The 12,907-nt window shown below is 39.4% G+C and overlaps 2 protein-coding genes across 6 annotated transcripts; one reads left to right on the top strand and one right to left on the bottom strand.

The window, feature by feature from the left end:
• Positions 1–1,536: 1,536 nt before the first annotated feature.
• elmod2 (ELMO/CED-12 domain containing 2) lies at positions 1,537–7,173 on the top strand. Of its 5 annotated transcripts, none has more exons than XM_069689301.1 (10): positions 1,572–1,638; positions 1,714–1,760; positions 3,005–3,152; positions 3,246–3,274; positions 3,993–4,090; positions 4,196–4,325; positions 4,812–4,945; positions 5,711–5,779; positions 5,930–6,063; positions 6,210–7,173. In XM_069689301.1, the coding sequence occupies exons 3-10, from the start codon at positions 3,008–3,010 to the stop codon at positions 6,365–6,367; spliced, it is 897 nt and encodes a 298-aa protein (XP_069545402.1). In that variant the 5' UTR covers positions 1,572–1,638; positions 1,714–1,760; positions 3,005–3,007; the 3' UTR covers positions 6,368–7,173. The 5 variants fall into 5 exon arrangements, with proteins under 5 accessions (XP_069545399.1, XP_069545402.1, XP_069545400.1 ...); XM_069689299.1 differs by having other exon boundaries at positions 1,714–1,829; XM_069689298.1 differs by lacking the exon at positions 1,714–1,760 and having other exon boundaries at positions 1,537–1,638.
• Positions 7,174–7,222: 49 nt separating this feature from the next.
• On the bottom strand, positions 7,223–10,375 carry ucp1 (uncoupling protein 1). The gene is made up of 7 exons (XM_069689303.1): positions 10,269–10,375; positions 9,937–10,070; positions 9,442–9,640; positions 8,737–8,934; positions 8,535–8,636; positions 8,015–8,195; positions 7,223–7,723 (listed from the first exon to the last, which is right to left on the bottom strand). The coding sequence occupies exons 2-7, from the start codon at positions 10,060–10,062 to the stop codon at positions 7,609–7,611; spliced, it is 921 nt and encodes a 306-aa protein (XP_069545404.1). The 5' UTR covers positions 10,063–10,070; positions 10,269–10,375; the 3' UTR covers positions 7,223–7,608.
• Positions 10,376–12,907: the final 2,532 nt, after the last annotated feature.

Genomic DNA, 12,907 nt, shown 5'->3' with positions numbered 1-12,907 from the left:
ATAATCAGATAGGAAAGAAGAGGAAGATGAAAAAACAGAATCCTATTTCATTTTACCTTTATTTATTTTTTTACTAGCTAAATCATTGATAGTACAAGGCCTTTAAAATAATTTGACAAAACAAATCTGGGAAAGGATGATCACTTGGAAGGGAGCACATTGGGGTCTGCATGCAGGTATAAGGGTCATAGGCCCAAAAAGTTGGGAACCACTGTTCTGGATGAGGTTGAAATGGAGGCACACACTTAAACAGGAAGCCTTATTGAGCTTTTAGTTCAAATTATTTAGTCTTCACACTTATAATATTAGAATCATGTTAATAAAGAAAAACAGAAAACAGTCTTGCTTCAGATGAAGGACCATTGACGAAAACAATTGAAAAAAACGGACCTAAAATTTTTAAACAATCACTCCCTACCACACGGTATGCATATGATACAGTGCATCCTGATTTGATATTTACATGAGAATTACTGCACTGATTACTGACAATTTTTGTTTAGCAGCAATATTTGCGAAAAAATTGCGAAAACATTTCCCCTTGGGGATTAATAAAGTAACTGTCTATCTGTCTGTCTGTCTGTTGAATAATTTTTGTCATTTTAAAGCAAAAATATGCAACATCTGCTGGTTTCAGTCTCTCAAAAATGTATTTTTGTCTTGGTCATATATAACAATACATTTATAACTGGTATTTCCTTTCAATGGCACTTGTAGACAACATGAAAAATCTATAAATTGAGAAAATAATTGACAGATTTTTATGAAAACTTTTCCAACTAGCCAGGATATTTGACCTAAGCTGTCTTTACCGAAGAAAGGACAGCATTTGTTTTTGTTTTTTTAATGTATGCATTCTTCATCTTATCAGCACTGCAGCCAGCTCCCTGCTCATCCTAGGCTAATCCCTCAAGCTGTTATTAAAATGTACACTGTTACTTTGGGATTCCGTTTTCACATATAGCCGGGGCTGGAGACAGTCGTTCCTCTCGGATTGCAGTAATTGTATGGGATGGACCTCATGCCTTTAAAAGCCCAGAGGGACTGATTAGGTGAGAAGGAAAGCCGCGACTTAATTACAGTTGAGTGCTCCATTGATGAGGATCGCAGGAATGGCTGCATACATTTTTCTGCAGTCAGGTCACCGCTTAAGGGCGAGGGCTTGTGTGCAGCCACTTTGGAAAGAGTTACACAGTTATGGACTTATATGTTTTGTCTGTATTGCCACTGTTTTAAACAGTGACTAGACATGACGGCATGGAATTAAATAAAAGCCTACGTGCAACATAATATGACGAGACTATTAAAAAAAAAAAAAAAGACAGCCCTTCTATAGACTTGGTTTGATATCATATTGTGAATCTGGCATCATCTTGTGGTTCATTTTGAAAAGACACGTACTCGGCTGGTCTGATTTAGTCTTTTATCTGAATTTAATCTGATCTGCAGAACCAGACACTAGATGGCGCTGCGGCGGCGTCCAAACTATGGACCGCTGCGTTCAAAGACGTCACGCCATTTAAAGTTGCCTAAACATTCAATCCAAATTTCCCGGAATATGTCGGCCATGTTAGCAGAAGAAACCCTTCATAAAACAATGTTTGAAATAATCGCTGTATGACGCCTAAACACAAGAGGGTACGTCATCCATCAATCTATTTTCTAAGTGTCCCGTTTTTGTCTGTCTGTGTGAACCTTGAACGTTGCGTTCAGGTGCCGGAGCTGTTGTCAAGAGAGACGTCGCCTAACCTCATTACACGGCAAGTGGGAGCTCGAAAGTGGGTTGAAGTTTGGCTTTATTCCGGTGTGACAGCATCTTCCCGGAGACGGTAGGGTGACATGAACCTCATCTGCTGGTTCATCCGAAATACTATCAAACACGTAACGTGGTTGTGTAGCCAGCTAACACGAACACAATGACAACCTGTTGTCCCAACCGGGCTAACTGTTATTTGTGAGCTTTGAAGCCCAGATAGCTCAGTCAATTCGTTCAAATTAAAAACAACAACAACAACAAAAAAAAGTAACTCGTGAGCAGTTCAGTCGCTTTCTGAAGCATCTAAAACTGAATCTTTGTCAGTAAACGGAGTGACTGCGTTTGTCAGAAGTTAGCATTAGCAGTGATGCTAGCTCCCTCAGTGCTATTGTCTTGGCTGGTGGACCAGCTGTCCCTCTCTGTGTGGACCAGCTGTCCCTCTCTGTGTGGACCAGCTGTCCCTCTCACGTTCACCTCCTGTTTATGGGTACTGTGTTTGTTTTCGATGTTCAACGTATCCTTTCATACACTGAATTGTAAATGACTCTCGTTGGTGAGAACAAAGAAGATGGTCTCGGGTCCTAAACACGGACTGATGACACATCACGTACATCAGAAAGTATTCAGGTCTTTTCCTGAGTGGTAAAAGTACCAATACCACTCTGAAAATACTCCACCACGAAGTAAAAGTCCTGCATTCAAATCCCTAGTTCAGTAAAGGTACGTAAGAAAATGTATGGAGAGTTCCCAAAGTAAAAGTACACACTATGCAGTTCATGCCCTTATCTGTTACTATTATATATATTATATATATCATATATATCACTGGACAGAAAGAGTATGAAAAACTGTAATCCTCAAAGTAACTTGTAACTAAAGCTGCCAGACATTTGTACTGGAGTAAAAGGTGCAATATTTGACTTTGAAATTTAGTGCAGTAGAAGTATAAAGCTGCATCAAATGGAAATACTCAAGGAAAGTACAAGTACAGTACTTTAGTAAATATACTTGTGCCAAACTTAGCCTTAAATGCAGTTTACAGGTACGGGGACTTCATTTCTTGTTAGTGCTGGTTTGTGCTTCTATTCCACACCGTATAAAATACTCTGTTATTCAAATGAACTTCATTATCAGTTGACGGCATTAAAACATGATCAGAAAAGTGAGAGTCAAAAATGATTTGACGATCCGAAATTTCGGCCTGATTTTCTCCGGGTGATCAAGTTATTTTCTTTGTGTGTGTTTTAGAAAATGTTCGGGTATATCTGGCAGTACGTGTACACGTCCTTCCTGAGATACTGGCTGAAGTGGCTCATCAGACAGGCGACAGGAAGGTGTGAGCTGCAGAGAATATGCTGCAGATACAAACCTGGAGCACTGAGGACAACAAAAGCAGGTACACGAGATCGTCTCAAATCCGGTCCACTTTTTGCTTCCTCGTGTACATTTACTCCCATTATATTCATTCGCCTCTTGTGTCCTCTTGTAGAGTACTCTCTTCAGTCATCAAAGAACAAGGTAAGAAAATGTCAACTCTGAGGAGTTAGTTCTGTTTCTGATAGAGGAGAAGTCCTGGGTAAGTTCCAGCTTTCTATTAGACTATTTCAGGTTTTTAAATAAAAAAATATAAAAAATTTTATGTCTAGGCTTCTTTATTCAACTATGTAGTTATTTGCCCCACATACTGTCACAGTCCAACATAGCCATAACAGTATCTTAAAAACACGCAACTTAAGCACATCATATAGAGTTACATATTATATGACAGTAATGGGTTAAAAAAAAAAAAAAAAAAGTGACTTAATCAAAATGCAAAGACACACTAGAAGTTGCTTTTCTGTTTTCAATGGGATTCTTTTAAAGTTACCATGTTACCGCTGCCATGAACAAAATCTCTGTTGTAGAGACGATATAAAGATGCTATATAGGGTTATATGGGCTGATTCATTTTAGATAAGTTAAATAATCTACCTGCAGTAAATGTGAGATTGAAGAAACTAAGCTTCAATAACAGCATATCATCTGCCCTTTTGCCCTGCTCAGATGAATTGACCCCGCAAGTCATTTAATGATTCTACCATTGTAAGCGTTTTTCAGTCAACAGTCTGTTCAGTGTAGAAATAGAAGTGCTGAGTCATCTTCTTTTTCTGAGGTTGGCTGTACAAATGCATTTCCCCACTGTGTGTGTGCTGGTTTTCTTTCTGGTGTAACTCTTCCTCTCCTTTTTCCTCTGTAGGTTTTGAGAGGAGCCTTGGAAACCAACAAGGATAAATTAGAGCAATGTGTGGGTCAAATTGTGAAAGAGAAGAATATCAAACCCCAGAAAGATCCCCAGTAAGGTCATTTCTGTTACTTTGAATTTGTTTGTAACCTGCACTTCTTTGATTTAAATGTAATTTTTAATTTAATGATTCATTATTGGTTTTACCTGTGTTCTAGGTTCAAGGAGAACATACACGTCTGTCTGCTACAGATAACGGGATACAGCAGCTTGTATAGATCTGTAGAAGACCTGAGAAAGGAAGTCTTCAGCTCTGACAACCCTGAACACGGGGCCATGCTTTTGAAGGTATATAATCCATACATATTAATAAAGCAGTCGCTCCACAGGTTTGAGCTGCATTGTTTCTGTTCCACAGAGCAAAAAAGGACATATACATATGTCCCAAGATTTTTTTTTTTTGTGTCAACCATTTGTGAGTCATGAGAGTTACATGAATATCACAGTATATTTCAGATAAGGTTTAAAGATTGTGAGCTACCAACATGTTTTTAATACTTCTGCTTTTTGTACCAGTTTTTATGGATTTTCAGAACACTGATTGAATTTTACACTTCAACTAACAGCCTAACAGACCTGGAAGTACTGGAAGTAGATGATACTTTAGAAGGAGAAATCTCTTTTATAATATGTTTTTTTTTTTTTCTTGTTTCCCAGATTAAGTCTTGATTAAGAAGCCAAAATTCAATGCACAGACATCGTATTAGGTGTAATTCTACTTGTAAATCAATACAGTGGAAAATTAAAATGTTTCACCCTTGAATTATTTCTCAGCTGTGGGACCTGTTGATGCCAACAGTCAAACTGGAGTCCAGGATAACCAAACAGTGGGGAGACATTGGTTTCCAGGGAGACGACCCCAAGACTGACTTCAGGGGAATGGGCCTGCTGGGCTTAATCAACCTTGTGTGAGTACCAAATAACAACAAGATATTTATTAACTAAGCCATAAATAACTACAGAGAATGTTGGTACCAGTATGAGAAGCATCTGCTGGCCTCGCTGACAAAATCCTGTTTAATGGGAAGCAGTCGGAAAACTGTCACCACTGGTACATTTTAAAAATGTTCTTTCGCAAGTGCATCCTTGTTGATCTTGTACACATGTGCAGTGTTTTTATAGCCTTTGGCTTCTTCTGTTTCACCAGTTTTAACATTCTTGACTAGTAAACTGCACCAGCACTATTTTAAAGAGGATTTTTTTTTTCTTTGGCTGCTTTCATACTGCAGCAGTGAAACATGAAATTCAGGCTTGTCGAAAACAAGGGGGGAAAGACAAATGCCCCCCCTCTGCTCACTCTGAGGTTCAGACACAGACAATACAAAAACTAATTAATAATGCTGAAATGAGTTGCCATTATATTATATATATATTATATTATTAATACCAGGGAGGCCGTCAGTTTACCTGGTTACATACATGCTACATACACAAAATGACATGCCAGATTTTTCCACATTGTTAGAGCAGCGCCAATCACACAGATGAACATAAATTAATTTAATAAAATTTTTAAAATAGTATATTTTCCTTTTATAAATGGTTACAGTTCTCATCAGTAAGTGCATGTTTACTGGTTCGCACAGTCTCCGCCATAGTCTTGACAATAGTCAAGTTCGAGCATTGTGCTGCAGTAAGAAATTATTATACGACTATTTTTTTGGTGTCTGCAGTTTTTTCAGTGAAAACTACACAACGGAGGCTCGTCAGGTTTTGTCTCATGCAAATCATCCTAAACTGGGGTAAGAGATATTCATGCGTTCATTTCATCCATTACATTGGTGTTGTGTCAGAAGTTTAATCTTTCTAAAATCACTGCGTTATCGTCACTAGATCTGATCATCACTTTTTAGCATTCACCTAATACTCATTGTGAACTGTACATGTTTTAGATATTCATATGCCATAGTTGGGATCAACTTGACAGAGATGGCATACAGCCTCCTGAAGAGCGGTGCTTTGAAACCACATTTGTACAACACAGTCCAGGGCGCACCGGAGCTGCAACACTTTCATCAGCTATACTGTGAGTAAAAGATCACATCATTCTTCTGTTCTTCTTCTTTAGATGACCAGACATATGCAAAACAACATTTACTCATTGAAGGTGAAATTTTGTTGGTTGATGATTTAAATAAAAAACAATCTGAAATTCTCCTTTTCTTCTCCTAGGTTATTTGGCTTATGAATTTGATAAATTCTGGGTGGCAGAAGAACCAGAGAGCATCATGGAGTTCAATCAGTACAGAGAAAAATTCCATGACATAGTGAAGACACATTTACAGGACCCTGATGTGTCTCTCACATTGACTGTCCGCTCTAAAAACTAAGGCATCCCCTGAGTCCACCATCCTGACATGGTTTGATCCGGTTGAAAAAAGCATGAGCAGGGCTGAACATTGAAAACATAAAAGCAGGATGAAGCTGGTTGGTCCCTCATATTCCTGAAAAATCCACACAAAAAATAAAAAAAATCCTCTTGTGTCTGCAGTGATTCATTAGTGATGCTCAGTCCCTCTTGTTACCGTGAATGTGAGGTTTTGCCACCAGAGCACAAACACCCTATACCTCAAACATAACCATTCCAGTGGTTCATCCATTCATAAAGGGGGAAATGGGAGCTGCTGCGGAGGACTGTCGTGATAATATTGGCTCCACCTTTTGTGAGGCTTTACGCACTTTCAGCGAGCAAGCAGCTAAATTGTTGTATTTAAAGACAGAAAAGTGGTGATGACCATATTTTAGCTGTCTTGTCGTATTTATGTGTACAAAGCTTGTGTGTTCTCCCAATAGTCCTGCTCAGGTATTAAATATTTATGTTCCGAGATCTCGGCTACAACTTAACGTAAGGAATGATGTCCACTCTGACGCTCCGTTGTGGTGCTTTCGTTTTAAAAAAGGTTGTGCACAAAGTTGTAACATGTCCTACTGATGTCATTAATGCCATCTGTATTATCCAATAGAAGTGATGTGCAACTCCCGATCGGTTGTGTGCCCCAGTTTTCATAAATTTGTATCTCCTGAGACTGATACTGATTTTTTTATTACCGGTTATTTTTATGCTGTGGTTTACTTTTGAGGAGTGTATGTAATGACTCACTTACAGTTAATAAACTCACTTTTGTTTTGAAATGTGCTTCATGTCTGTGTTTTAAAGGACAAGTTAAAAAAAAAAGCAAATGCGGTATCTGTAAAACAAGACAAATGTGTTTAATATATAAACGCCTTTTACACTTTATTGTGGGTTCCAATGATATTTCCTGTAAGTAAAGGTGCACTGGTTTAAAGCCTGACGTGTACTCATCAGATTTTAAATTTACAGGTTTTAAAGTGCGAACTCAACATGTGCCCATAGCATTCACTGCCACAATATCCGGAATGGGCTCATTGGGCCAAAGTATAAAAGCGGAAGTGTGTCTTCAGATATACATAAAGTCAAATATAAGGCAGTTTGTCCAATACTCCTTTTTCAATAACGGGTTGTCTCCTTTGTCACCACAGGACAAGAACATTGTTGAAACAAAAAGCTGAAACAAGAATTGATATGTAGTAAAAGTTTGACACAGGAATCTCAATTTGAGGCCTCCATTCTCTTCTTTGTGACCATCATGGCTCTCTTGATCTGCTCAAACGAGACGAACATCACGACGTTCCACGATCCCAACCTCAGAAATGAGGGCACAAATCTGCAATAAGACAAGGAAAGAGGTTAGCAGGGGTCTCCAACCAGTAGCTACCGGTTGAGTATGTGTGTGTTGAGTGTCAATTTGTTATTCTTCACTTAAAAGAAGCTTATTCAGCTGGTTTTGGAGGAGTTCAGCTCTGTGAAGAACTGTTGCTTAACATGAGTAGCTCTTGGACACTTTCATTTTGTCAAAGTAGCTCTGAGAGGAAAAAAAAAAAAAGGGTTGGAGACCCCTGGGCTACCGGAGAGTAGTGCTAAGTGTTTGTGTTGAGGTCACAGAGGAAAAGATTACCCTTTGTAGAATGCCGTCGGCCCCTCTTTAGTCAACATGGTCCAGGCACAATTGATAGCACTCTTGTACTGGCCTGGTGGGGAGTTCATGTATCTCGTTTTCACCACATCAACTGGGGAAGCAATCACCGTGGTAACAAAGCCGGCACCAAACGCAGACACAAAGTGGCACGGCAGATTGTCTGTGGAGAGAGTAGGAAAGTCAATCGGAGGTCTCTGTTCTCAGCGGGGCAGTATAGAAACCAGCGTCAGCAGATTACGTCATAGTGATTGAGATAAATGTCATATTACCGACTAGTCAGCACGATGAGGGGAAAATACACCATGTTCAGTGTTGTACCGGCATGTGGGCTGTTATCAGCTATAGGGTGGAGAGAGGGTGTGGGGCTTTCTGTCCAATCAGCTGTCTCTCTGGGATGTGTGTGTGTGTGTGTGTGTGTGTGTGTGTGTGTGTGTGTGTGTGTGTGTGTGTGTCTCTCTCTCTCTCTCGCTCAGGCACACATGTATTAGCCCTCTCTCACCGGACAATATGTTGTGTCTGAGGATGGCCTCCTTGATCAGGTCGTATGTAACCAGCTCTGTGCAGTTGACCAGTGCGTTTCTCGTGATGTTGGGTAGCGTTCCTGTATGAAACAGAAGACAACAGTCCTCGACACTTTAATCGTGATTGATCCTGGTTTTTTGGGTTGTGTCCTTTCCTGAAGTGTGACACTAGAGGCGCACCTTTCCAGAGTCCTCGTATGCCCTCATTCTGGAAGATGTGCTTGTAGGCCTGCATGGTGCCGTTGTAGCGGCGAGCCACACCATCCAGGTTCATCTGGGCTTGGAATCGAACCTTGACCACGTCAGTGGGTTGCGCAAAGGACACTGCCATAGCACCTGTAGTGCAGCCGGCCAGGATACGTACCAGCACACTAGCATCTGTAGAGACAAACAAGTCATAGAATATTTAAACAGATGTTGCATTCAATTGCAGCTTTGAGGTACTTTACTTAAATACTGTACATTTTATTATTTGTTATAGCTACTAGTTACTGTTTTGGATCAAGATATTATCTGTAAAACCCATCATCAGTTTATTCAAGCAAGATAAGAGACAGAAAGCTCCTTTTGAATGTCTGTCTGTCCTGCAGGATGGATCCATCCTCCTTATTCTCCCTTTTTTTCCTCTAAAGAATTTAGCTGGAGTATCTATGGACACTCGGCATCGCATGTAAAACAGATTGTAAAACCCTCTGACACACATTTCTGATTTTGAGCTTTACAGATAAAACCGGCTTCAGCCGACATGCCTCTTGATCAAACAATGTTTGTTTGTGACGGCTAGAAATTGAAATGTGTAAACCTGTGAGCAGCAATATTCTGAAAGTGCAATTTACTTTTGAAATACAGTTTTATTTTTTCGGAACTTCAAAACTAACCACTTACGGTCTGTGCCTCCTGTATAGAAATTTTTAACATTGTCGTAGAGGCCGATTCTGACGGAGGCGAAGCACACCTGCCTCTGCAGCCCAGCCACCAGCCCGTTATACAAAGACTTGGGCCCCTCTGTTCGGCTCATGGTGCTGATGGTCCCAAACACTCCTCTGTAGCGGATGCCCTCCATTGCCGCCTTCTCTCCTTGAATCTGGGGTCACAGATTGTACTCATGGCTTAAATCGGCTTTGCGGAACAAAAATCTTTAGACCTAATGGTGCAGCTTGTTGCTGCAGAACGGTAGATATGTGCCGTTGATTTGGGGCACTGAAGTGGACAAAGTTAAAAGCCAAACTGCCCGGTCGATTGTGACAATATCATGTTTCTAAGTAGGTCATGGCAAAACTAGAGTAGCTGAAAACCATATTCACAATATAATTATCAGATGCATTTCAGTGACAGTGAATTAACTTTCTTGTTTTGTGGACAATATTACTAAACAGGTACCTGTAGTCTGACTTTGGCTGTGTCCAGAGGAAATGTGACAATATCAGCTATACAGGCTGCTGCTGCAGCACTCGCCATCTTTACCCCCAGAGGAGGAGGAACATCTGAGGGTTTGAGTCCAACCATGTTTCCTACTACAGGTAAGCACAAACACACGGATACACATGCGATGTCAAATCAATGTTGGATATAAAACACCACCACATAAACATTAACCACATACTCTCATGAGTCATCTTTTTTAGGTTTCATCTTAAGGTTGATATCTTCTATGAGCCGCAGTGATCCTGAAATCCCAGTGCAGACTGATGATAAAAATATAAAACACTTACACTTTTCGTCTTAAAATTCAGATTCTTTTCGATCAGCAGTTGTTTGTTTGCAGGCTGGGATGTGATTGGCCAGATTATAATCCATAAAGGGCTGCACTTCACAGAAAGGACAGAAGCATCTTTTGCTCTGTATTTATATATTTTCTGGCCGGCTTTATTTTATGACATCCGCAGAGAGGCGTTACTGTGTACTCCTGTACACCTGGGTCAAATCAAAGTCCACCGGCTGTCAGAAAGTCAACGATCCACGTAACCTACAGTGCAGAAACTTGTCAGACAAACACGTTTACGTATTACGTTCACCGTTCTGTGATTGTGACTCAGCAATCTTTTCATCCAAATTCTGGTTTATTTCTAAAAATATTTATAAACTGTAATTACATTTATAAATATGATCTTATTGCCTTCAAATATAATAAACACCATGTAGTCTCATTCAGTATGGTTCCTTATGGCAGTCACCGATTTAAGATTAAGTAATTATTTACTTTATTCCACCAACTGTCTGCCCTTAACACCCCTGATAGTACAGCAGGGTTCACTGGAGGCTTGTCTTCGCTCTCAGCCAATGACAGGAGAACTATATGATAAACAGCGTTTGGAGCTGATTGGCTAAGTTACTCAATCTATTCTGCAGAATTTACAGCTGGTGCCTCACAGCCCTTTCACTTTATCAGCAGCGTTATTGTAACAGTTTTTGCTCATTTGTTTCTATGACAACTATTGTGGCCTCTCATTCACTTATCTGTCACGGTCAGATCCCTTTCACATTTTTGGGTCAGATGTGCTGTGGAGGAATAGAGGTTGGAGAGTAGTGATGTGAAATGGTGACTGAAGTTCACTACGAAGCAGATAAGAACTTTGCATCAGTCCATGTTCAGCCTCTCAGCAGTTTGGCAGCAGCAACCACTGTTTCATAATACTATATGCAGCCAATGTAACTTCTTGAACAAAGAATGATGTGAAAATTAGATTATGAAAAAAAGAAAGTAGGGAGAATGTGCAGATGTTCTGTTATTCCTACATACTCAGTTTCTTTTTTATTAGGTTCACCCAACAAAAACTAATGAACTTCCATAGAATAGGACTGCTCTAAATCCCACCTTAAATGAAGTTTGTCATCTCCAGTTTTTGTCAAAACTGTTTTACGCTGAGGTTGACTCAGATTTAGAAGCTGTAATTTGCTGAGCTGTTTAATTGTATTGTTTTATGTTTCTAATATTTTGCCCATCCATTTATTGTATATCAGTGAGAGCACACAACAAACTACCTCCTTAAATATGTAATGAAATAAACACCACCCTTATAGAAACTTCTACAAAAACTGAACATTACAACTTTCATTATGATTGATTTATTACAGGACTGCTGTATTAGACTGCATACACTTTAGTTATAACTAATCAATTCAGTTTTATTTATAGAATGCCCCATTATAACATATCAGCAAAAGATACTTATAACAAAGAAAACCGACAGTTCCCCCGTGAGCATAAACATTGGAAAATGTTTAAATTTGATCAAAGAATCGGAAGAAACACAGTGTCCGAAGAGCTAGTGGACGTTGGAAGAAATATAAGTAATATTTCATCTGTTCTGGTCTGACATACTTCATTTCTGATAGATTGATTATTTGTAGCTGTGTCATGTAGTTTATAAGGGAAGCCTTCTGTTCAATCTGCCAAAAGTCCTGTTGTTAGTGAGCTCCCTGAATTGTGATTGGTTAACCTTGGCCACAACCCCAGTGTGCTTGGTCCACGGTGAAAGAGAAAGGGAGGCCCTGCAACCAACAGTGGTTTAACACGGATCTCTTCATTGCTGTGATTTTAGACTTCACTTCCTAGAGATCTGAACAGTGTCTCATGAGTAACGTAATGCAGTTGACATACGTAGAGTGAGTTAAAGAGCGAGCCTGTTATGTTTTATCTAGCCTCTCTGGCTGAACAACCACTGCAGATTGATGGAAAAAAAAATTCCCGGCAAAATTGCCACAATACTTGCAATACTTCAGATGCAAAGGGCTTTAATCAGTGGGCCCCAGCCTTAATCACTATTGCATAACCTCATTCAGTTATAGATAGACATTTATTTGAACTTTTGTTGCCCCCTTCTGCCAATGAGAGTAATTACAAAACACTCCTGACCCGCTCTTGTTACTGCTGCAGCTGTATAATGGTGGATGAATTGTTTTGAGCGTCAGCAACCCCACAAAATTCCCTTTCCACAATCTGATCCATTAGATTATAAAAACATTTCAAAGTCCAGGAAAGTTGTATATTTGAATCATTTTTATCCCCTTCAAAAAGCAAAGCCAGAAGTTGATCTACTATTTCGTAGTAGACGAAACAGACGTTCATTTATATGTAAAAGTCACGCACTTTAGGTTTAGGATAAAAATCTTCGAGATTATTACTTTAAAGCAAAACAATATCGTATATATAATAAAGCAAACAACGTTTTGTGTGGGAAATAACTATAAATAATAATATATGCAACATTTCCATCCCCCTGAACTTTAATATAGTATCAAAATATAGTAACATGAAAATAAAATAACAAAGCAAAGTTCCACTGTTTCCAATGTATTCGACTGACGGTGAGATAGAAATCTTAGTTTTAACTCCCATTACAATGAACAA

The sequence above is a fragment of the Brachyistius frenatus genome, unplaced genomic scaffold (genome assembly GCF_029030835.1).
Source record: "Brachyistius frenatus isolate BFR_SWC_R1_liver_20210118 unplaced genomic scaffold, ASM2903083v1 Contig_7, whole genome shotgun sequence".
NCBI classification, from domain to species: domain Eukaryota; kingdom Metazoa; phylum Chordata; class Actinopteri; family Embiotocidae; genus Brachyistius; species Brachyistius frenatus.
Note: the sequence above shows the minus strand (reverse complement) of the source record. Positions and strands in the feature narration are given on the sequence as shown.

What these genes read in the sequence shown, in the direction of transcription:
- ucp1 (XM_069689303.1), bottom strand. Translation starts at nt 10,062, where the DNA reads ATGGTTGGACTCAAACCCTCAGATGTTCCTCCTCCTCTGGGGGTAAAG. An exon ending in CAGCCAAAGTCAGACTACAG is followed by an intron (nt 9,641 to 9,936) that starts GTACCTGTTTAG and finishes CTGTGACCCCAG; the next exon opens with ATTCAAGGAGAGAAGGCGGC. An exon ending in CTATACAGGAGGCACAGACC is followed by an intron (nt 8,935 to 9,441) that starts GTAAGTGGTTAG and finishes TTGTCTCTACAG; the next exon opens with ATGCTAGTGTGCTGGTACGT.
- elmod2 (XM_069689298.1), top strand. Translation starts at nt 1,618, where the DNA reads ATGACGCCTAAACACAAGAGG. An exon ending in TTCAGTCATCAAAGAACAAG is followed by an intron (nt 3,275 to 3,992) that starts GTAAGAAAATGT and finishes TTTCCTCTGTAG; the next exon opens with GTTTTGAGAGGAGCCTTGGA. An exon ending in ACGGGGCCATGCTTTTGAAG is followed by an intron (nt 4,326 to 4,811) that starts GTATATAATCCA and finishes ATTATTTCTCAG; the next exon opens with CTGTGGGACCTGTTGATGCC.